Source organism: Protopterus annectens, chromosome 13.part0, assembly GCF_019279795.1.
Source record: "Protopterus annectens isolate FY-2018-M chromosome 13.part0, PAN1.0, whole genome shotgun sequence".
Lineage (NCBI taxonomy): Eukaryota > Metazoa > Chordata > Ceratodontiformes > Protopteridae > Protopterus > Protopterus annectens.
In genome coordinates, this window is record NC_056747.1 from 860791567 (window position 1) to 860813274 (window position 21708).

General features: G+C 40.3%; 1 protein-coding gene across 1 annotated transcript in view; it reads right to left on the reverse strand.

The window, feature by feature from the left end:
* Positions 1-21708, reverse strand: part of SYNRG (synergin gamma) — a gene marked incomplete in the record, with an annotated part of 2786306 nt that overhangs the window by 464933 nt on the left and 2299665 nt on the right. The window contains 1 exon segment of the mRNA XM_044054902.1: positions 15933-15986. Within this exon segment, the coding sequence (XP_043910837.1) occupies positions 15933-15986 (54 nt within the window).

Genomic DNA, 21708 nt, shown 5'->3' on the forward strand with positions numbered 1-21708 from the left:
ACTATCCACTTGGGAAGATAAATTTATAATACATTCTTATTACTCAAAGTTTTGGAATTATTACCACAGGTATTTGGATGATATATGTATATTTTGGGCAGGACCCAAAGAATACCTGTAGGAGTTTATTGATTATATCAATAACACCACTGAGTTTCTGAAATTCACCTATACTATTTCTCATGAAAAATTAGAGTATCTAGATGTGGTATTAGAAAAAAATAGTAGAGGCAAGGAACTTTAAATCCAATGTTTATAGGAAAAGTACATTTTCTAATTCCTACCTTTTCTATACGAGTGCCCACCCATAGGTTCATAGGTTCATACTAGGCTATCTGCCCTGAGGCAATTATAAGCCTAGCCCGATTCTGTATGGCTTACGCCACCCCTTGATTTGAGTATACTGTGCCCTTTAAGGTTTAGTTTACTGTGCCTCTGTCTAATAGTGACACGGGAGTAATCCCTGGGACAAACCTACGATCCCCCATCCACCTATCGAGATTCTTCTTGAAGAGATTCAGTGAGGTGCTCTGCCTCACATGAACTGGAATTCTATTCCAGAGTGAAGAGAGCCTCTGGGTTATGAACTGTCCCTCCAGCAAGTTCTATTTATTTCTGTGCTGAGGTTCAAGTCCCTCAAGCGTGTGGCTCTAAGGGATTTAGATTTACTGAGGTGGAGCATGTCCATTAATTCTGGATTTGACATAGCTTTGTATGTCAGGCATAGATCGCCTCGAAGTAGGCGGTATGCAACTGAGTAGAGCTGGAGTTTTTTTAACCGAGCAGCATACCATTTGTTCAGAAGAGGGGCATTGTGAGGGGGCAGGTTATAAGGAGTAGTAGGATGATTATGAAGCTGAAAGTGAAAAATTGAAACGCATGTTTATTGAAAGAGAATATCCAATAGTCCTTATTGAGGAAATTTGGGGGGAAATAAAAAAAGAAAGACATAACAAGTTTGCTGTGATATTAGGGAAACCCAGAACATGTGAGGAGGTGGAGAGGATTAGGACAGAACAAGTTAACACCAATTGGAGTAGTAACTTTATGCTCAATTTCAGCACTGAATCAACTAAAATCCAGAAGGTAGTTTCCACCAACTGGAATAAATTTAGTAATTTTTCTGACCTGAGAAGTATTTTTGTGGACCAGCTAAATTTAACCTATAGGAAGGGTAGGAATATTAAGGAATTACTTGAGACCAAAAAGAAAAGATATACTAGAAAGAGAACAGGAACATTTAAATGTGGGAGTTGTTCACAATGTACCTACATCCTCCAAGGGGAATCAATAGCTTTAACTAAAAGAGGGACAGACCTTAAAACTAATGTGTATTGCAATTGTGATTCCTTGGGGGTGATGATATGTATTGCTTTGTGTGACACCTATGGGGCTTTTTACATTGGAAAAAACACTAGAAAATTCAAAAGACTTTTACATGAGCATACACATGACATTAAAATAAAGATGAAACTAATGCTCTGTACAGACACACCATTACTTGTCCATTAGCCAAATTTGTTTTTTATATCATAGAGAAGATGGAAGTGGACCCATGTGGGGGACCTTGGGAGACCACTATTGAGTACCATGAATTGTTTTGGCAACTCAAGTTAGAAGCCAGTAAGAATGATGGATTAAATTATTTTATTTCTTTAGCCCCAGTTTTGAAACTCAGAGCAGCTAAATTGTAATAATTATTTTGGCCACCAGATGAAGCAGTTAGTACATTTTTAGACAGAATTTCATGATGCACATTTATTTAATATATTTATAAAGTTTTTTTACATCTTTTAAGTATATTTATTACATAAAGTTTGTATTGAAGTAAATTAATTGATGTGGATTTATTAATTGTTATGATTGTTGTTTATTTCTAAAGGATTTTATCATTAATTTTTTTTAAGAATTGCTATTAAGTTTTTAAGAATTGTCATTAATTGTATTAAAGAGTTGATTGGATGAGTGCTCAGGGGAGGGATATTTAAGAAAGGTTGGCTTGTTTTGTACTGTACTATCTGAAGAAGTCTTTTGTCAAGACGAAAATGTATTATCATTTGTAGCGTTAGTGTGCATTAAAGTGAGCTTCCTTCGGGCTTCATTGTGTGGCCGTTTTCTTGCTTTTCACAGTTTTTGGACTCTCTGTGCCAATTATCAAGTGTGTTCAGGTATTATATTCATAAAGAACTAAATCAACATGGGAATGGAAAAAGGAGATTCTGCTGATAGGGATGACCACAATTAGGGATACAGACAATAGACAAGAGGGGGCGGGAATATGTTGGAAAAAAATGGTAAAGGAATCAAGGTATTGGGAGCAATTAACTAGAGAGGGAAAGGTAATGGAATGGGAAGATGCCAAGAACTTATTTGGACTGCGCCCTAGAGACTGCCTTCCATATCAAGGATTGATATAAGTGTATAAGCAAAGAGAAAGAAATAGGGGGATCCTAAATGAAAGACTAGCACTGGTAGAGTTTTTAGTAGAATATAGAACAGAAGTTGCCATTAAGAAAGGAATAATTAGTAGAGCATATAAAACATTGCATGATAACTATAAAAATCAATCAGAGGAGGTTAGGAAAGATTGGGAAAAGTGATTAGATAAGCAATCCACAAAGAAACAATGGGGGAGATATATGTATGTCTCCCAAACATGCAACAAAATCTAGATGATTTAGGATCTTTGCCTGAAAGTGTTTACATAAGTATTTTTATACCCCAAGCAAACTTCAAATAATTTTTCCTCAGGTAGACAGCAAATGCTGGAGGTGTAATGGGGAAGAAAAAGGTAAATGGGAACATATTTTATGGGAGTGTATTGAGTTGGCAGACTTTAAAGATTCCCCGCAGTCTGCTCTGTCACAGATGCTGATTGAGTAAATTGGAGTAACTAGGGAAAAGTTTATTTTCAGCTATAATACAGAATTGGAATTGCCTAAACATAGTAAGCCTTGCTGAGTCTAATTATGATGGATTATGAGGGCTGCCAAAAAAAGTAATTACTAGAAAATGGAAGTCAAAGTCTAAACCAACTTTACTAGAAGTGGCGAAGATAGTAAACGAAATAAAACAACTGGGATCTTTAGAAAAGTGTAGGAACAAATTACATAGGAAAAAATGGGAAATGTTTGATCAATACATGCAGAGGGGAAACAAGGTTTAAAAGAAGGCAGGATTTGAATACGCTATGTAATGGCTGACTAAGAATGACTGGATACGTTAAAATTGCTGTATAATGTTTTGCAGCTACAGTTATGTTGGCACAGTTTGGAATGTATAATGTTTGCAACTGAGATTGTGTCGCAATGGTTTATTTTCATTTATATAAACATAACATGGTCTATGTCATACATGATAATTTAATAAAGATGTTTCTTGTTAAAAAAATTTTTTTTTCAAGCAATGCATTTCCATTTCACGTAATACACTTTTTCAGAATTTTTTTTATTTACTTTGTTAAGAAGACTGGAGCATTGACCCTTTTCAGCCATGACCTAGATCAACTGGCAGTTATTATTTCTTTAAAAAACAAATACATTTACAAAAACAATAAAGCACTGACAATATAAGAAGTATAAATTACATAAAATCTGTATGATGGTACAGGACGTTTAAGAAAGTACAGATGTATGGGAACTTACCATAATTGTAAAAACACTGTTGCAGTAGTGCTAACTCTTGGAACATCTGCCACAGAAGTCTCAGTTCAAGAACTTTTCACACCTTTCTCTCTCAACTGGGCAGGTGGCCCTTCCCATCTAGATGCAGGATGCCTGTGATATAAGAAGGAAGTTCGCTTTCACCTTCTTTATTTCCTTCTTGCCCCTATGGTAAAAGGAGTCTGGTAGATACCACAGCATAGTTAGAAGAAGCAAATGACTTCAGGGATGATAGTCCAACCATAAGAACCCTCAAAATTGTCTCTCTAAGCGGTAATCAAAGCTGAGGCGGAGAGGTGCCTTACAGTATTAGAAGAAAAGGAATTACAGGTATGAAAGGGACTTGATACCTTGTCAGACTATAAGACTCTGGCAGACCCTGAGCATACAGGTGGAGGGAAGGAAATATTTCTGCAACAGTGAATATACTCAAACATCTGTAAGTTATACTAATTTCCTACACAGCTGTACTCGGTCCTTTGTATTGTTCACTGATGCAGCACTGCTAAGTCTTCGGATAATTCTGAAAGCTTACATAACATAGGGTGGTTGACCCTCTAAAGGAGTGTGCTGAACAGCCTTTGCAGGATGGCTGCGGTAAAATCTGCCTTGGCAATGGAGGGAATACTCATGCTGTACTGTTTAGAAAAAATGGTATCTGTTTTAAAGATGTCCTGGGTGCTGCTTCCCCTCAAGGAAGGCTGTGGTTGTTGCCCTAGCAGAATGAGCTCTAACATACCCTGATATAGTTTTTCCATGAAAGAAATAAGACAAGATACAGTGGGTTACCATTTAGAGATAAATCTGTTCTGGCATCTCCAATAGAGACTTCTTCAGAAAAAAAAAAAAGAAGTCTCTATTGGAGATGAAAGTGCTAAAATGGATTATTAAAGTGCTTGCATTTTTCTCTCCGTGTGTTTTTCGTCAGTACAAGCTTTTTACAACATCAGTGGTTCCGTAAAAGGTGTGTACTGAACTCCAAGTTGCAGCTTCCAAAATCTCTTTGGTTGGAACCCCTGAGGAAGGCTGTAGATGTAGCTGTTGCCCTGGTAGAGTGGGACCTAATGGTAGCAGGAACTGGTTTTCCATGACGGGTATAGCAAAAACGAATGCAATGTCCTATCCATTTGGAGATGGTTTGTTTTGATATAGCCTTCCCTTGAGAAGCTGTAGCATAGGTTCATAGGTTCATACTAGGCTATCTGCCCAAGGGCATTTATAAGCCTAGCCCATAGTTATGTGGCTTTCACCACCCCTTCAGTTTGAATAAAACTATGCCTATTATTTTGCTGTGCCTCTGTCAAACAGTGACACTGAAGTAATCCCTGGGGTATATCTGCGATCTCCCATCCATTGGTCAAGATTCCTCTTGAACAAGGCCAGGGAGGTGCTCTGCCTCACATGTACCGGTATTTTGTTCCACAGCATAGGGAGTCTCTGGGTGATGAATCTGTCCCTCCAGCACGTTCTATTAATAACCGTGTCAAGGTTTAAGTCTCCCGCCCTTGTGGTTCTGAGGGATCTAGATTTTTTGAGGTGAAGCATATTCATCAACTCTGGGTTTGACATGGCCTTATATGTCAGGCACAGGTCACCTCTGAGCAAGCGGTATGAGACTGAATAGAGCTGGAGTTCTTTCAGTCGGGCAGCATAAGACATATTTTTGAGACCCTTTATCCTTTTGGTGAGGAACTTTTGGGGCCTTTCAAGCTGCAGCAGGTGTCGGGTCAGATACATTCGAGCGGGCATTGTACTCAATCATAGGTCTAATGAGTGATGAGTACAGGGGGACGATGACCTCCCTTGATCTAGATGTGAATCCCTTCATGATCAGGTGGGCAATATAGAAGGTTTTCCTAACTACTTTAGCAACATGAGTGTCAAACGAAAGGTTACTGTCAACATGGGTCCCCAGATCCCTGATGTCTTCTTCTGTGCTCAGTGGATTGCCACCTATATGGTAGCTAGGGGTAACCTTGTTTTTCCCGAAGGGTATGACTATGCATTTCTTGGTGTTTAACTTTAGGCCATGGCTCTGGCACCAGTTATCCATTTCTGTGAGGCCCTTCTGAAGGATATCTGTGTCAGATGTGTTTTCGACTATGGCGCCCAGTTTGCAGTCATCTGCAAACTTTGTCAGCCATAACCCTCCTGTGTTTGCTTGTACTTCAGAAAAGTAGATGCGAACAAGAGTGGACCCAGGACTGAGCCCTGTGGGACACCACTTGTGACAGGCTTTGAGTCTGACATGGCTCCAGCAACTCTGACCCTGTGGGTTCTGTCACTTAGCCAGTTTGCAACCCATCTTGTGATGTATGGGTTTACATTCAAGCTGATGAGTTTTTCGATGATACCTGAGTGGGGTATTGTGTCGAAGGCCTTTGCCAGGTCGAGGTAGGCTGTATGGACTGCCTTTCCCTCATCAATGGCCTTGGTGACTGTCTCGAAAAAGTCAACCAAGTTTAAGAGGCATGATCTGCCTTTGACAAAGCCAAACTGGGTTGGATCCAAAGTCTGCAAGTTCCCTATGTCTTTATTTATGAGTTCCATTATGATCCTCCCATGGCTTTGCAGATAAGACTTGTCAAGCTAATGGGGCGGTAATTTCCAGGGTCGGTGGAGGCACCGCCCTTGTGAAGTGGGACCACAGTCGCCGTGCGCCACTCCTTGGGTACGTATCCTGAGGTGAGGCTAAGATTAAACAGCTGTCCTAACTGTGGGTTAGGATACAAAGAGCTGGTCAGATTTTCTGAAAACCTTAGTTTTATCCAAGTAGTAACGAAGTTGCCAGGGAATGTCCAAGGAATGTGGGAGTCTTTCTCCTTTGTTCTGTGGATTTGGAAAGAAGGTGGGTAAGTGAATGGTATGATTTAAAGCCACACTGGAAACCACCTTAGGCATGAAGGAAGTATTAGTTCGTAGAGAAACTCTGTCTTGATGGAAAATGAGGAAAGGTTCCACTGCCATTAGTGCCTGCAGCTCTGAGACTCTTCTAGCTGAAGTTATTGCTAGCAGCAGGGCAGTCTTCCATGATAGAAACTGTAGATCTGCAGAGAAAGCTGGTTCAAAGGGAGGTAGCGTAAGTCTTTCCATAACAAAACTGAGGTCCCATGTTGGTGTAGGTGCTCTCCTGGGGGGCCTAATGTTTTTTGCCCCTCTGAGGAACTGCCTTAGAAGTGGATGAGAAAATAAGGGTGGATCCATGTTGTAGTGGGCTGAAATAGCTGATGCATGGATTTTAATGGAAGAAAAAGAAAGTCCTTTGTGCAACATCTCAGTTAAATATTGTAGAATCTGGGGCATGTGAGGCTGTAGTGTGTTTTGGCCTTTAGCTTGGTTCCAGGCGCAAAATCTTTTCCATTTGTCCGAGTAGGCCTTCCTAGTGCTAGGCCTCCTAGCTTCCAGAATAACATCCATAACTGCTTGGGAAAGAGGAGCTGGCTGGATGCTTAGGTGATCTGCCATGCAGCCAGATTTAAGGTTCTGAGCTGGCTGTGAAGAATCTGATTGTTCTGCTGTGTGAGTAAATGGGCAATTTGTGGTAAAATCCAAGGTGGGTCCTGGGCCATATTCCTCAATAGTGGGTACCAGTGCTGGCATGGCCAGTCTGGGGCTATAAGTATCAATCGTGGTCTCTCCTTTCTGACTTTCAGAAGCACCTTTGTGAGGAGAGGCAATGGAGGGAAGGCATATACTGTCAGGTTTTTCCAACTGAATGAGAGTGCGTCCACTTTCCAAGCTTGATGGTGAAGTGTCCTTGTACAAAATTTTGTTAGCTGATAGTTTTGAGGACTGGCAAACAGGTCTATGTCTGGAAGGCCCCATTTTTGAGTTATCATTGCAAATACTTGTGGATCCAGTTTCCACTCGTGGGGATCCATGATGTTTCTGCTGAGGTTGTCTGCCAATGTGTTATTTTTTCCTGGCAGGAACTGAGCTTGTAACTGAACTTGGTAAGCCAGAGCTGTGTTCCACAAGGTCATTGCTTGCCTGCATAGAGGGTAGGAGTGTGTACCCCCTTGTTTGTTTATGTACCACATTACTGTGGTGTTGCCCGTCCTTATTGTAAGTTGTCCTGGATGTAATAGATTCTTGAAGGCTGTCAGAGCATTCTGTACAGCTAGAATCTCTTTTTGATTGATGTGCAGATTCCTTTGATCTGCAGTCCATACGCCTTGAACACACTGTCCTGCCATGTGTGCTCCCCAGGCGTAGCCTGATGCATCTGTTGTCATAGTTTGCCTGGCTGGGGGCATGGTGAAAGGCTGACCCTTGTTGAGGTGACATGCCTGTGACCACCATAGAAACTCCTGTTGTAGGCAGGGAATAAGAGATGTCATTGTGTCCAAGCTGTGGCTGTGTTGAGACCATACGCTTTTTAGGTACCACTGTAATTTCCTCATATGCAGCTTTGCAAATGGTATTAGTAGTATGCAAGATGCCATGAAGCCCAAGGCCTGCAGAATTTTTCTTGCAGGTAGTTGGGTCTTTGTTGCCATTGTTTTGAAATATTGAGTCAGTTGTAGTTGTTTGTCTGGCGTCAGATAAGCCTTCTGGGCCGTTGTATTCAAGTTGGCACCCAGGAATGTCATAATTTGTGAGGGCACTAGTTTTGATTTCTTTTCGTTTACTGTGTACCCCAGGCAACTTAGAAGATGTTTTACAAAAGCCAGATGTTGTAAGAGAATGTCCTTGCTTTCTGCTTGGATGAGGCAGTCGTCCAGGTATGGGTATATTTGAATTCCTTTTTGTCTGCAGTATGCAATTACTGGTGCCACGCATTTTGTGAAGACCCTGGGCACAGTAGATAATCCAAAGGGCAGTGCAGAGAATTGGTAATGGGTTGAACCTGCAATGAAACGGAGGTATCTTCTGCAACTTTGCCTGATAGGGACATGCAGGTATGCCTCCTTGAGGTCCAACATTACTAGCCATGCTTTCTTGCCCAACATGAGAAGAAGCTGCTGTAGTGTTAGCATCTTGAATTTGGGTACTTGTAAGAAGGTGTTTAGAATTGAAAGGTCCAGAATTGGTCTCCAGGCATTGTCCTTTCTGGGAACTACAAAGAGTCTTGAGTAAAATCCTTGGCCTTGCTCTCGTGTAGGTACCAGTTGAATGGCTCTCATGTCCATGAGAGCTGTAATTTGTTTTTGTGCCTCTGCCCATTGATTTTGTGGCAGGTTTGGCATTCCTCTTTTCATTGGCAAGGTGTGAAAATGGAATCTGTATCCTCGTGAAATTATGTCTAGGACTCATTTGTCCTTTGTGACAATGTGCCAGCTGTCTGAAAAAAGTGCGAGTTTTCCTCCCAAGGGGGCTGCCAAGAGAGTGTTGCTTGGCCAGATGAGGTGCAAGTAATTGAGTTTGCCTTCTGGTAGTTTGGGACCTGTCTTCTCCTCCCTTCTGTGTTGCAGTGCCCCATTGTCGAGGTTTGTATTGGGCTTGTGGTTGTCCTCTGCCTCTTGGACATCTGTATTTACCCCTCTGTGGTCTGTCAGTAGCTGGAAAGGACCAATTTTTTGTTGGCCAATTTCTGCTGAAGCGAGGGGGCTGTACCTGTAGAAAATCTTTGACTCTCTGCATAGATTTTGCCTTATCCTCCATTTTCTTTAAGAATTGTTCTGCTTTAACTCCAAAAAGACATCCTGCTGTAAGGGAGCATCTAGAAGCTTTGCTTTAACATGATCAGGCAGATTTTGTTCCTTTAACCAAGCATGCCTACATATAACAGACCCAGTGACAGCTGCTCTGCAGGAAGCCTCCAAAGAATCAAACCCACATTGTAAAGTATGTTTGCCCACCTGTTCAGTTGCATGCAACAGATCCTGCATTTCTTTCAATTCAGACTGTTGAGGGAGTGTACTCATTTTTGTTTTAACTAAGACATTAGAAATTGCTGATATTTTAGCATGTGAAATTGGCAATTTAGTGCCCTCATAGCTAGAGTGGCTGAGGTGTAAACCTTTTTCCCCCACCTGTCTAGTACTCTGGAGTCCCTTTCAGAGGGTACAGGATTTTTTGCCATAGAAGCCTTAGCCCCTTTGGGACCCTGGGAGATAGTCTCTGGATCTGCAACAGGGCTTTTATAAAGGAATTTGTGGGAATCAGGCACTCTATAGTATCTGTCAGGTTTGGCTGGAGCAGGAGGCAGAGAATCTGGGTTCAAACTGGATTCTAAATAATCATCATCCACAATGTCTAAAACTGGGGGAATGGCAAGTGGTCTGTGCTGGGGGAGTAAAAGAAACTCTCCGAGCCTTTTCTTTGAGTCAGAGTAGTCCTGACCTTCCCAGTGAACATGTTCCCTCATAGTGTGTAAAGTTTCCCCAAAGGAGTAGTCTTCAGGAGGAGAAGCTGAGGGAATAGAGTCCTCAGCATCAGAATCTTCATAAGGAGAGAAGGAGTAATCTTGGTCCTCAGAGGAGCCTGAGGAAATAGACACTTGATCAGAGGAGGCATAATCTTCCTCTTGTCTAGGCCTTTTGTCGGGTGGGGGTTGGGAACCCCTGATTAAAGAGATCAAATTTTCAGTCATTTTGAGCATCTGTTTCTTAGGCATGGGGCCTTGAACTGGAGACTGAAGTGCAGACAGATCACTGTTGCAGTAGCATAAAGCTATATGAGATGATTGACAAAACCTATACAGCAAGGGAGAGCACTGCAGGCCATAGTTCAGGATCATCTGAAGAACAGATCTATCGAACTCTGATCTGGTCCTTGAAAGGGAATCAGCCTTGCAATGTTTTGTACAAGTGTGCACGATATAGATCTAGAAACCACTCCTTCCTAAAATGCACTAGAAATAGCCATTATTCTAGCAGAATTAGCCTTAGCAAAAAGTGAATGACAATGTTGTGAGTAGCAAAACTGAATTGCCTGTTTCGATACTAATTGTCTTTTTTTTCTTTCCATCAAAAGAAGAGCTGATCCAAAGCTCTAAAGTCCTTTGTCCTGTCAATGTAGTTTCAGAGTTATGTGAGGACATCCAAAGTGTGCAAGATTCTTTCATACCTACTTTTCTGGTTAAGGAAAGAAAACAGGAAGATAAGGGGATTGATTTAAAGGCACCCCCTAGTCAAAGAGTATCCTACGAAGAGCTCATCATCCAGGACATTATTTTACTTAAGGTTGGCCCCACATATGAGAGAAAAATAAAAGACTGAAGTGATGCTTACAGATGTCTGCAGTGCAACATACTACGGTTTACAGGAAAAAGGCAGCTGGAAGGGTGTTGTGAAGTTAGATAAAAGAGTGCAAGTTTGTGTGTACATTAGTGGGGTGGTAAGGAATCGAGATATGACGTTTGTGCTAGTACCTCTGGGACAAACAAGGTGTAAGAGTGAATTAAAAAAAAGAGATAAATGCAGTATTCCTTCACACACATTGTGTTTTGAAAAAAAGTAAACATAACAGAATGCTGAGGTACATTGCCAGTACGCTCTAGAAGTGCAGATCAGAAGGAAAAAAGGAAGGAAGCTGGACCTTGTGCATAAAAGAAGGATTAGTAAGGAGAGACACCCTGTCCATATGAAAAATCACCATCAAGCCATGGAGTTCAGAAACTCTCTTTGTAGAGGTGACCGCAACCAATAAAACTTCTTCCATGTGCAATGTTGCAAAGTAGCAGCAGGAGGTGGTTCAAAAGGTGCCTGGGGAAATTTCTCAAGTGCAAGATTAAGGTCCCAAGAGACAGGGAGGGATATGCTTTCTTGGGAGCCTGATGTGGAGAACACCTTTCAGGAATTGTTTAACCTCAAAACAAGAGGTCAATGGTGGATTCAAAGGCAGAGATTGCTGACAAGTGAGCTTAAGACACCAAACAGAAAATCCTTTCCATTAGGACATATATATAATTTTTTGGTAATGGGTTTCTGCTATTGCAGAACCTAAAGCAAATCCTCAGAACACTGGTGTCAAAAGGAGATTAAAATCCTATCACCCAAACTATCAACTGAAGTATGAATAGATGAGGGTTGAAGGAGAGACTCCTTGTATTATGTGAGAAGATCCATTTAGTGGGAACTTGAGATAATTGTCCCTGGCCAGATGAATGAGGAGGGGGAACGAGTGCTGTCTGGACAAAAGGGAGACACCGACAAGATTCTTGGAGGGTTCTGTCTTATCTTGTGTAGAACCCTGAGAAGAAGAGGAAGAGTAGGAAAAGCAAAAAGGAATTTCCCCTTATAGGAAAAAACATGGCATCTACCTTCCAAGCCAGAGGAATTGGGGCTCTGGAACAGAAGCGAGGAAGTTGACTGTTCAGAGTTGAGGCAAAAAGATCCACTTAAGGAATACCCTCACCAATAAACAATGTCCAGAAACACCTCTCTATGAAGTATCCATTCATGAGGTTGTGCTCTTGACCTGCTCAGAGAGTCTGCCACCAGGTTTTGTTCTGAAGGAATGCAAACCACCTTGAAGAGAAACCTGCAGTTGGATAGCTAGATCCCAGGCCTAAATGGCTAGTCTTCAAAGATAAGATCTTGTGCCTCCCTGCTTGTTGATGTACCACTTTGACTGTGGTGTTGTCTGTATAGACCTTTAAAGGGCCTGGGGACCAAACAGAGTGGAAGGCCTGGACAAAAAAGATAAGTGCTCACATCACTTTTATGTAGATGTGATCCAGCCACTGATAAGTGGGTTACAGACCCTGATGCTTCAGACTGCCAGAAGCAGCACCCACACCCCTGGAAAGGGATGAATGGTGCCTTGATCCAGTATGCCTTGAAGTACCCCTGAAAATGAGGGATCTGGTCTGACGGGGGTTGGAGAAAGGATTTCCAGATCATAAAGTAGCCTTGACAGATGGGGGACAGAACCCAAGAGTCTGAAGCAATCTGTTAAGTGACAGATAAAGTCTGAGTTAGGAAGACTGGCCAAGGGGAAAGGAGAACAGCATGTCAGATGGAGGCAGAGTTGACCTGCAAAGAAATCTTTTTAAAGTCTAGGCATTTGAGTGGATTTGTCAGAAAAAAAACAAGCCTAGGAATCTTCTTACCTTTGGAAGGCTGACAAGGATATCTACAACCAAAATCAGTTTTAGCAGGATACTTCCTCTGAAATTTAAGAATGCGAGAGAAAAAAATATGGTTAAGATCATTCATGACCTTGGTTTGGTCTTGTAAGGTCTTAAATTAGCAACTGCAGTACCCAAAAGATTTGATTTTCCAAAGGAGCATCAAGAAGCCTAGCCTTAATATCATTAGGTAAAGCCTGAAAATGAAGCCAAGAATAGGGATAGCATCTGAAAGGATGGGACCTTCAAAAAGATGTTTAGCTGAGAATGATCCAGAATGGGTCTCCAGCTACCTTCTTTTCTGAGGACCAAGAATATTCTGAAGTAAAATCCCTTCCCTGTCTGAGCAGCTGGAACTTCTTGAATTGTTCCTTGAGCCAACAGGCCCTGAAGCACCTATGGAAAAAGAGGTCTTGTTCCTGAGGTGGCTAAGAAGTGCCCAAAAAGGGGAGAAAAAGAGTTCTAAACCATGTAATAACCTGGCAAATTTTGGAAAGAAACTAGGAGTTTTGGGTGACCCTTACCCAAATAAGAAGGGACAGGGAAGGATGCAGAGAAAGAGGAATGTGAATGAGAAGAAAACAACAGCCAAACAGCACCTGGTTTGTCAGGAAAAAGGAGGCTTCTGAGCAAAAGGAGTTTGAGTAGCCTTAGCAGGGGAAGCCCTTCTACCACCCTTTTTACCCTTGGGAAAAGGGCAAGATTGTTTATGGACAAAGGCAGTCTTGTTAGGATAATTTCTCTGAAACTTAGGAACAGGCGAAACAAAAATATGCTTCAACTCCTGTAAGGTACTCTTTTCTTGCAAGAACATAAACAACTCTGCAGCAACAGCACCAAACAAATGCTTATTATCCAGAGGAGCATCCATACGTTTAGCCTTAATATCATCTGGCATAGGCTGAAGTCCGACCAGGAATACATCCTCAAAACAGATACAAAAGCAACAACCTTAAATGAAGCATCAGCTGCATCACAGCTGCATTTAATGGAATGGCAGGCAACTTGGGAAGACATCCCTAGCAAGGAAAAAGCAGACACCTTCCCTTCAGAATCAGAAAGATCTATAATGGCTTGGCAAGCCTGAGACAGAACAGTCAATACATATATGGTCATATGTGTCTGATATTTCATAGCTCTAACAGCTAAGGTAGCAGGCGTATACACCTTCTTACCTAGCCTCTCTATGGTTCTGCTGTTCTTATCAGAGGGAAGCAACTTAGTTAAAGGTAACAATTTGGAAGGCTTATTAGAAGCCACTGACATCACAGAAGGGTCAGCAGTGGGACATTTATAAAGAAACTTGCAGTCATCAGGCACTTGAAGCTCACAGTGCCTCTTCTGAATATAAGACACCTGAGTAAAGTCCCAATTTGAAAAACTCCACCATTCTGGAAACAGTACCACCAAATGAAATCTCCTCAAAAGAAGAGTCAAAACTGATAAACTCTTCTTCTGAACCACAGACTAATGGAGAAGAAATCTGAGAGGAATAAGTAAGTGACTCTTCATCAGAATCAGCATCATCATCAGAGGAATCCTGCTCCCTAGGCCTCTTAAGAGGGGTAGAAGATGGAGCAGAAACAGAAACCCCCTGTGGAGGCTTCAGAGCCATAAGGGCATTAAACAGGTCTTCAGTGAAGTTTTGTCATTCACTCTGAGGATCTTTAGGAGCAGGCAAAATGTATTTAATCTTCTGCTACTTTATGAGAGGGATATCAGCCTCAAACAATTTAGGAGGCTCTGACCTCTGATGATACCCTATAATGGTAGTCAGAACCTCACCTCTCCCCTCTCTAATATCTGAGGAACACCCCTAGGCCCTTTGGTAATAATCAGCCATGTTTCCCCTTGTACATTCGACGTGGACATCTGCAAGGTCAACATGGACATATGTGGAGTCAGATCCATGCTGGCCTTCGAAGAGGCTGCAGCAGAGGAATCCAAGAAAGAAACTGAATGATCCTCCTGGCTTTCACCAGCCTCAAGAGAGACATCTGGTGGTGGTGGTAAAGCCAAAGAATCCAATTCAGCTTTCTTGGAGTTTTTCTTGGTAGACAGCTGACCATCAGGTGGGAAGATCCTTCCAAAATATCCTTAGCTAAAAGTTTATGCCATTGGTTCTCTAAGTAAATTGCAAGGGAAGAAAGCAGACTATACATTGTCTTAAGAGATGAAAACTTGACAAATCTCAAAGACGTATGGTCATGCGAAGCACCTAAACAGAGTAAACACTGCTCATGACAATCTTTATGGGGAATCTGTCTCCTGCACTGGCATTTTCCATTTCTGGATGAACAACCAGAAACAAGGCACAAGGATAAGAGAATCAAAAAAATCCAATGGGGCACTTATCTGAAAGCAGCTGAAAACCAGCAGATGAACAAGCGCTCAAGACAGATAATCGAAGATGGCATTTGGACTGGTGGCAAAGAAATTCACAAGATAGTATGTCTGGATGTCACCTTTATGCCCTACGCCATGACGTACAGTGTACCCATTGCAACCTAAAGGCTTTTGTATACTGGCTGGACATCAGGCTGCCCTTGGCAGGGGATCCCTATTGTAAAGAATACTAGAACAGTGATATGGAAGGACATCATTATTTGGCCAGAAGAAGGAGCCTGTAATGAACAAGAAAGCTCTGATTGTTTTGGCAAAGAAACAAGTGTTGTAATCCAGTTCTGCTGCCACAGTGTATTTGGTGAAAGTGTACTTATGCATATATGCAGCCCACCTGGACTAAAAATCCTTCCAAAGAAAAAATGACTAACTTATGTGAAGTATTAACCATGCTCTGGTGCAGATGCACCAATGGGACTCTTCAGAAATTTTACTATAACGCTAACATGCATATCTCCTTCCTTCTATACTGACCAAAGTGCCAGGATGGAGTACCAGGTAATCACACACCATCTTGGTTCTGAAACAGACATTAGTGGTATCCAACCACCTCCTCTACTACTCCACTTTAAAGTGGCAGGATGACACAGTGTCAGTCTGCATTACAACACTTTCAGCAGACCCCATAGGATAAGTAATTATACTTTAGCATATACAATTCTAGCATATAGTCTCTGTACTTACAGGGAGCTTCCAAAGGGAGGAAAAGTGATAGAGATCATAGAATCAAAGTAAACCACCCAACTTTCTTTTTTTAAATCACATAAGTTGAGCACTTCAAAGCACAGTTGCAGTAGCTGGGTTTATAAGGTCTGTGACTGAGTTATAAACTAAATAAATACAGAACATACCTGTAGCACACTTTCCAAACATCTTTGCCATTCATAGGCATAGCGTTCACTTTCCTAGAGTTGGGAAGAAGGAAAAATATATTTTAATGCAGTGTGCACTCAATCAAAAAATGCAATAGTCAACAGAAAGCTACTGCTGACCACAAGCATCTAACAATGGCCTGTACGCTTAGTCTAACACAAACATGAATCCAAAGGCATCACAGAGGTAGATTTTCAATAGTCACACTACACTTTCAATTTTCTGCTCAAGTCTCACTACTTCCTTATATCAGGGCCTGTCAGTAGTAACCCACAACAAACCTTATTTCAGTCACATCACTAAGCAACCTATTCACCCATCCAAATATGTTGTGGCAAAGTTATCTTCCTCAATTCCATCCCCTTCCTCAGTTCTGTTATACAAGTCACGATCTGGATCTACTGACTGGGAATTAGTACTTCACACTAATGAGGGTTGCAAAAATGAAACTACTGAAACATATTTGCACAACCTGACCTCCAGGGAATATACATTAAAAAATGAGACATTATTTCCTCTTATAAAACTTGAAGACTGTATGGGTCACAAGATTGTAACAAAGATGTATCACAAAACTCTACTGCAGGTACTTTGCCCTGCATGGTAACGGTATTCACCCAGATTCTTTATCACAGTATTTACCATACGGTGAATTTATTAGAGGTAGAAGGAAGTGCAGCTCTTGGACTGACTTGCTTGCATCTCAGCAATTAATATTGATGTGTTCCAATTAAATGGCAAATTCTACTACATTTTGCAAAAATGTTACATACTACATTTACATTTGTAGATGCACTCAAACAAACTAAAAACAGCATTTTGTAAATGCCTTGACATCATTCTTCACAATAAAAATATTTTCTGTCCTTTGTGACTATGATACAAAGTATTTACAGCTATATACAATCCTTTACATGAGCAAATGCCTAAGAAAAGCTTTGTGTGTGTTTTAACTACATAATTAAAACAGTTCTGAAAATTTTTTTTTTATTTTAATCCAGTGTTATCTACCTCCCATTAACATACTTCTGAATCTCCAAATATTAAAATGTTGTGATGAAGGAACACCCCACCCATCATTACAGGTACTTTTACAGACAGACGTGACTACTGGCATCATTGGTATAGTTTCTTAACTTACCTTTTGGAGATGTAAAACTGACCATTTCACATCATTATATTCACATGCTGTAAAGCTGTATGAGCTACTCAAGATAACAGATGACTATCACGACTGAATTGCCTCTCTGTTTATAACATCTGATGGAGTTATTAAGTCCTGCATGTAGATGGTCTCCCAGCTCATCTTTTTATTGATAGACTGTACACAATTTTACAAGTTGTGAAATCCACATGCATGGTACACTCCAATATCCTCAGACAGCTCCATAAATATGCATCCAATTCCCTCCCTCTACTCCTTCATATCTCCAGCACACATGATTTTCTGCAGGAAACCTTTCGTGTAACCTTGTTGGCATATAAAAATATTTAAGCAGGCATTTCTATGCAAAATTCAGAATTTTCTCATTTTTAAAGTTCTAAATCGGAGCTGACAAATTATTCCCCAACCATTGTTCATCAATCTGTTTTACTTGTTTATCCCACTCTGTCCTGAGATGAATTACTTCTTCCTCCTAGATACCGGTCAGCAATGTATATAGTTTTGACACTCTCCCCATTTTGGTACATCATTTCCTCATAGCCCTGAAACCCATTTAACTAAGGCCTACTTTTCTTGCTCTATTTTCATCCATTTTAAACTCTCTAATTCCTGTCTCACTGCCTGAAAATCTAGATAAGATCTCCCTTATCTCCTATCATTCTATCAATCAGAAGTAGATCTCATTTCCATCTCCTCATCTGCTTTTTTTGAAAGGCCATACTGATCTTTCTGCTTATCACATCCAATACAGAAGGGGACATTTGCCCCGAATGTTTACTCCCAAACATCTGACATATATTAGACCAACTTATCCAGGAATTCCTTACTTTCAACATACTTACCACTTAGCATTCCCTGACTCAATTAAAATCCTTTTCCAAAAAAAGCAAAGTGCACTGCCTTGATGTATTTCTCTCTGTCTGGTATATAACATCCACCCTGATTCCTTGGCAATCTCATTATTTCCCATCTAACTCTTGGCTTTTGTTCTGCCCAAATGAAATCTTTCATCTGGTTCTTCAATTTTCCACTGACTCAACTACTGAGTGGCGTCCAGGAAGACTTGGACAGATATAAAACTTCGGAAACAACATGCCAGTGTAAAACCTGAACACTCTGATCCACATCCAAGATTTTCCACCTTTGTAAATTCCAATTTATCTCTTCTAAAAGCTCCTCATAAGATTTCTATCTCAGCCTTTCCAGGTCCCCTGCTAATTGGACTCCTAGGTATTTCGCACTTGCATCTTTCCACCAGAGGGGGAATGTCCTTACAACATCTGAACACTTAGAAATATTAATTCCTACTGCTTTTGTATTATCCCTATACATCTTATAACCTGAAATTTCCCAGAGCCTTTCAACCATTTGAAGTACGATTCTGATGTCTTCTTGGGGTTTCATATTGAAATTATGTGTTCTGCATTAAGAGCTATTTTCAGATCCATATTTCCTCATTTAAATTCTTGGACGGGAAGTTAATGTTGAAAATGTGTGATATGCATTAATAGCTATATTTAGATCCATATTTCCCCATTTAACTCCTTGCAGTTTAGAGGAAACATACCAATCTAGCTAATGGCTCCAAATGGACTGCAAATAATAATGGGTGGGGGGCAGAGAGAGAAAAAGAGCATCCTTGCCTTTTGCCTCTGGATAATTTTAGATTAGTAGCAAAAAAACAAAGCAATGCCAAACTACTCAAGATAAAAACACAGTACCTGAAAACAAAATGCGAGCGCACCAACACAGCCAGCCAAAAATGTATATAATAAAAAGATCTATTGACAAGGATTAGCAATTTCGTGGGGTTACCGCTTTATCAGATCCAAGTAGAAGAATAAAATCATCACAAAACATATTGAATATAAAAGAAGTTATAACCAATCAACAACTGTTGTCAATAAAATTATTATATCAATTAGACAAGAGTCACCGCCTCCTATTTAAGGCAGGTCTAAGAGGAATACCAGAGTTTAAACCTGGAAACTTATGTGCTTGTAAGGATACAATCCATTTTACCTCAAGCATTTCCACTTGATTATTAATATCACCCCTTCATGGAACTAGTTGTAAAGCCCTAAAATAAAAAACATTATGTCCTGACAAATTTGCATGATTAGCTAGGGCATTGGTGAGAGTTTTATTACGAATATTGCCTAGATGCTCTAATATGCGTTCTCTTAGCTGGCGCGTAGTCTTTTCCACATAAAAACATTCACATGCACAACATGTTGCTAAATAGACTTAAGTTGTTACTCCTACAAGTCGCCATAAATCTGGGTGAAAACACATCCAGTCACTGGATGAATAAATTGAGCATCTAGGGCAATGGAACAACAGGCTTTACAATTATTACATGGAAAAGTGCCCCTTCTCATTGGTGGCTGTGTTGGTGTGCTCACATTTTGTTTTCATTTATTAATTTTAGATTAGACAGGTTTCATTGAATCTCGACTTTAGTGATTGCTTTGAAAGTTTGCAAACTCTCCTGGCAATTCCATTTCTACAAATACCACTAATAAATAATTTCAGTTTACCCTATCAAAAGCTTTTTCTGCATCTAGTGAAAGCAAGGCTATGCACCTCCCTTCTTTTTTGTGCAGTGTTATCGAATGTTTGTCATTCCTCTATAAATCCACATTGGTCTGAGTCAACCCTTCCTTACTGTTGTTGCTAGTAACTTTACTGCTATGATAAACATGAACAATTTATAATAACAGTTTCAAAATAAAATAGGTATATAAGAGCTAGCCAGTTTAAGATTAGCTGCTTAAGGGAGGATCGCTATAACCCCTTCCTTCCAAGTTTGTAGACATGCTTTATCTTTCAATATTCTATTAAATACAGTAAGCCATGTGTTATCAGACTTTCTTCCAACAATCTCCAGATTTTTACTTGGATTCCAATGGGCCCCAGCGATTTTCCTCTCTACTTATCTTGCAACACTGCTCTGATTTCCTGCCCTATTGTCTTTGCCATCAACCTTTCTCTTAGCTCCAATTCAACTATGGGCTTCTTTACTTCTTCCCAAAATTCCTTAATTTTACTCCTACTTATAAAGCTCTTTCAAAAAAATCCCTAAAAAAAACCTAGAACCCCTGACACTGTCTTCTCCACAGTATCTTGCCCTTTCTTTCTTAACTGAAATACAGCTCTCTCTACTGTCTGTGGTGTGAGTAGCCAACGCCTGCACTGTTCCTGATATATTTATCTAACTTAACTCCGGTACTACTATTCTTTCTGCCCAAACCTTTTCACCTTCCCTTTTTTGCATATTTCTCAATATCTCTCTAAGTTGCTGCTGCTACTCTTTCGACATGATTTTCTTTGATGTAATTCATTCACCATTTTATACTGACTCTCCTTTTTCTTTGCTTCTTAGTGTTCACACCCTCCCTTGTATTTTCTCTCTAAATGTATTTTTCAGCAAGTCCCATTCTGTGCATTCTACTTATGTCCTTCATTTTAACAGTTCCCCTAACAGTTCCTTCCCTTCAGATTTAAAGTCAGCACTTCCCAGCATATATGATGGGAAATCTCCAATGTTTCTATGAAGGGGGGACCCAAGATATGTTTTAATGTTAACTGTACACTAGCGGCCCTTCTCTCATTTTATCCACCATGTTACCATGTTGCTTTCAAACATACACTATTTATGAAAAATTCCTCCATTTATGGCTATAATATGTGTAACCAGTTTTCCTTCCTCTCTGCAATCTTTTCTGCCAGCAATCTATTAAACCCAGTGACTTTAATACAAATGTGGTCTTTTTTCAGTATTTGATAGTTCTCCCTCTAGATCACTGCTCTTACTCATATTTCAATCTGATAGTTCTCCCTCTAGATCACTGCTCTTACTCATATTTCAATCTCCCACTACAAGTAACGTCAAATTCCGGAAATGCATTACCTTCTGTAGCATATTTCTTAAAAGGTTATACTCCACCCATGAAGGTATATAAATCAAGACAAAAGTTATCATTATCAATCTATATTTTGCTTCCAACCTGCAAAGCAACCATCTTCATTACTAACCATTCATTCTCCCGTAAGATTTCTATCTGCCAGAATTACTACTCCTCTTTTATAAACCCGTTTCATGCTATTTTGTACTAGCAATTCAAATCCCCTCCTAGCTAACTTTTGATGTTCCCTGTTTACTCTGATTCGCTTCCTGCAAGAATGCAAATTCATCTGCCTCTTTTTGAATGCACTTATAATTCTGTCCTTTTCAATGGGGTTAGTTACCACATTTATGTTCTATTAAAATATTTATATACATTCCATACTTGGGGGCATTATTGTAGAGTTCTCATTTCACATTCCTAACATATAAGCTAGGTTCCCTCTGACAAAAACATCCTTCCATTTGAATTTTGTTCCTTTCATGTTTTCTCCTTAACTCCCCCATCTTCTCATGATTTCTTTCCTTTCCTGGCATTATCACCCTTATTTCTCTCCCTTTTCTTTATTCCATCTAAAGCTGATACCATCTGTGTGTTCTCTCCTTCACCCCCACTTACCCAGAAAAACTATATAGAATAAGCATTTTCCTTGCTTCCTGTATGAGGGTCTATGGCCTAACA